Source organism: Cavia porcellus, unplaced genomic scaffold, assembly GCF_034190915.1.
Source record: "Cavia porcellus strain 051 isolate PalLab524CR breed Dunkin Hartley unplaced genomic scaffold, mCavPor4.1 scaffold_23, whole genome shotgun sequence".
In the NCBI taxonomy this organism is placed as follows: domain Eukaryota; kingdom Metazoa; phylum Chordata; class Mammalia; order Rodentia; family Caviidae; genus Cavia; species Cavia porcellus.
In genome coordinates this window covers 16313943-16317240 of record NW_026947506.1, presented here as the reverse complement: position 1 = coordinate 16317240, position 3298 = coordinate 16313943, and the positions used below count along the sequence as shown (strand labels likewise).

The 3298-nt window shown below is 43.5% G+C and overlaps 1 protein-coding gene across 1 annotated transcript; it reads right to left on the bottom strand.

Annotated features, from left to right (window-relative positions):
* Positions 1 to 1213: 1213 nt before the first annotated feature.
* LOC134472403 (speckle-type POZ protein-like) lies at positions 1214 to 2254 on the bottom strand (the record flags this gene model as incomplete). Its single annotated transcript, XM_063233689.1, has 1 exon — positions 1214 to 2254. A coding segment is annotated over exon 1 (1041 nt), but the record flags the coding sequence as incomplete, so codon positions are not given.
* Between the last annotated feature and the right edge of the window lie 1044 nt (positions 2255 to 3298).

The following is a 3298-nucleotide window of genomic DNA, read 5'->3' as shown; positions in this document are numbered from 1 at the left end:
AAGGGGATCCATTTCTTTATATATTTTTAGAAGCTCTGAGCCATTACAGATTCTAGGTGATTCCAGAGTAACACCACTAATGATTTTTACAAAAGCCCAAACTTTGAGATGAAACCCACTACGTTTTCATTTTTAATTTTAATTCTATTCTTCATAATACCATAGAAACATGTATTCTATTCTTATGAATATTAAATGTTCACAGTGAGAAAGCTCTTTTTGAGATTTATAGTGTGAATTTGCCAACAGCCATTTCTCAGTGCAGTTGTAAGTAATAAATTTTGCTTCCTCAACATGAATTCCTCTGAAATACATAAAACACTTCTACTTTTAATTCTCTTTCATGCCATTTTCGTAAATCTGAGCATTTTCCTCTCTTTTTTCTCCAGGACCATGATTGGACTGCTCGCTCAGAGGCCTAGATTTTGCGGGAATGTGCTGTAGTGCTTGTGCTGCCTGTCTGTGTCACTGGGACAGGACAACATGAGCAAAGACTTGCATTGTGTGATTGTCCTTTGGCTTCAGCAGCCTGAGTTCTGGGTCATTTATTTCTGCCATCTACTATGTTAATTAGTGACATTGTACATCCACTGTGTTCATCCCGTGGATGGGCCTGAAATCATCAGCACACTAAAATTTTTCTTAGCTTCTGAATCTAACATACAGAAAAAGGATGAGGAGCCAAACAACTGTACAAAGTACGATTCAGGTTTATTTACAGAGAAAAGTGAGGGACAGCAAAAAGCCCGTGTTACAAGTGGGGTGCCCAGGGATGCATGATGGTGCAGAAAGCCAGGAAGGAGTCTTGCATTTACAGAGTGAAGTTCATGGTCCCTGCCTCTAAGGGTAGTCCCACCCCAGGTCTGACTTCAACATTGACAGGAGTTTTGGTTTCCGTTTGGCATCGACACTGTAAAAACCCACTTTGCTCAATATTATAAAACACAGATTTGAAAATGCATGATACACGACTTCTAAATTCTCAGTATCGCATTTCCTTTTTCTGACCTTAAGACGGTGGTCCCTTCTCTCCCCTAGAGAGGCACAATTTAATATTTCCACATAGAAGAGTGAAGTTTCCACGGATTGCCCTAGCATATTATGGTTCAGGGGCAGCAAATGTGGCCAGGGTTTTGGGAAGATAAATGGAGATAGATGTGGGATCTCAGGACAGTCTCACACGCTTGCATGGGGGTACCATGAATGCACACTGCATGGAAACCAGAGAGTGATAGGCTTCGGCCACCAAGTGAGGGTGGGACACCACCATGGCCTTCCACTCAGAGGTCTCCAGGATGTCAGAAACATGAAAATTGATGAAATCCAGTGTCCGGGTTTTCAACTGAGGTGCACTGTGGAGGTCAGCCAAGATGAGGATTTCCACGGCATTCTCCACAGAGAGGTTGCTGCACAGGTGGTTCTCACACATGAGCTTCAGGCGCTCCAGACCAAACCTGCTTGCAGCCTCCAGCAGTTCAGTTGCCATGATCCCTAGGTTTGGTGCCTTTCCAGTGTACATAAAGTATATCATTTCCTTAAAAACTTCAGGATCCATGTCACTGATTTCAACACGATTCTTTTTGCTTCCTTGCTTTTCATGTTCCAACAACGCCATGAAAACTGGAGAGCGAGCTGCTAAGATGGCTTTGTGAGCCTGGAATTCCTGGCCAGCCACACACAAGCAACAGTCTGTGAGCTGGGATCGCTCCCACAGTCCTCCTAGATCCTCTGCCAAGCAGCCCTCCGGAACCTTAACCAGCTTCCTAATATTCTGGCTGGAATGATTGGTGGGATCTTGTGCTACTTTCACTTCACAGAAGAAGGAAAGCTTGTCATTGGAGAGAAGCCCATTGTTTGGATCCAAAAGAAACTCTCTAAGGATGAAATGTTTGAATCCCCAGTCCTTTCCTCGCACAAATGTATAAGCTTGTGGGCTTGAGAGCACCTTGGTTTTCTCTCCTTTGGCATTCAGAATGGAAAAGGTGAATTTTGCATGAGCTACCCTCCTTGGACAGCAGATCATTCCCAGGTATAAGCACACATAATCTTTGCTTTGTTCATCAAGACCATTTGGGTAGAGTCGTAAGCACCATTTCACTTGATCATTTCCTTCAGCTGAAAAGATTGAACTTTGAATGCAGTCATCTATTTCCTTTAGGCAAAATCTAATGTTATCAATGGTCCACAAAAAGGACACGTTCACTACTTTGATGTCTGTGGTGTACCTGCTGTCCACTGTGGGCCCCTGTGACATTTCTGCTGGGCCTGCGGTACTGGAAACCATTAACATCAGCAGAGTGAAAGTGCAGCAAGCTTGTCAAGTCACACGAATCAAATTTCTTCTTCACCAGATGGCACAAATTTCACTGCAGTCAGCAGTTCCAAGACAGGCAGGGCAGTATGGCAATCACAAGTAGAGAGCCTAGTTTATAGATTAAAAGAAATACTTATTTAGAAATAAGCTGACTGAGATTTCCTAGTATATAAGTCAATTCTGAAAAGTTTCTTGATCACTTAAAGAAATAGCTCACCAAAATGCACAGACCTTAAAATACGAAGCCTTGTTGAGTCCCGTCTGAGTTCCTTTCAGGAGGCTAATTCATCTGGGCTGGAAGCAAGGATATGAATTCCAAGTTTCAAGCAGGGAACCACCTCATCATGGAAACAGAAAGGATTCTTCCTTCTTGGTGTCCCTTTTATAACTCTTAGGACAGGATCCACCCTATGGTGGTTCTTCCCACCCTATTCTAATCCAATTGCCCTAGGTGTGTCTCACTCAAAATGTGAGAGTCAGTCAATTTTCATCCTACCTGTCTTTTCTATATGTTTATGAAAACAGTCTGTTTGACTAGCCCAGAATTTCTTTTGTCTCATTCATATGGGGGAGTTCTCTGGTCTATCGTCTTCCTGCCATTTCCAGAAGATGAGAGGCTAGGGTGGAGGATAGTAACTCCAGCATGCCACTGTTCTCAGTAGGCCCTCTGTGTTTATTCCTTTCTGGTGGTAAGGAGCAAAGCAGGACAGATCGGTCAATAAGGCACCTTTTCCCTTGGGATCACATGTGGGTGAAAGCCAGTTGCAGGGAAGTAATGTGAAGGGAGCAGATTCAAGGCTCCATGAGAAATAGGTGTGCTGGGAGTGAAGAGGTGGTTCTTCTGGGTAATCTGATACAGTGTCGGGAGCAAGGGACATGGATTTGGGACAGGCACAAACAGTGAATATTGGCAGAATGTCTCTAAACCTAAAGTCTAGTGTGGGACAACTGTAAATGCTACTTCCTCAGAGCTTTTAGATCTCC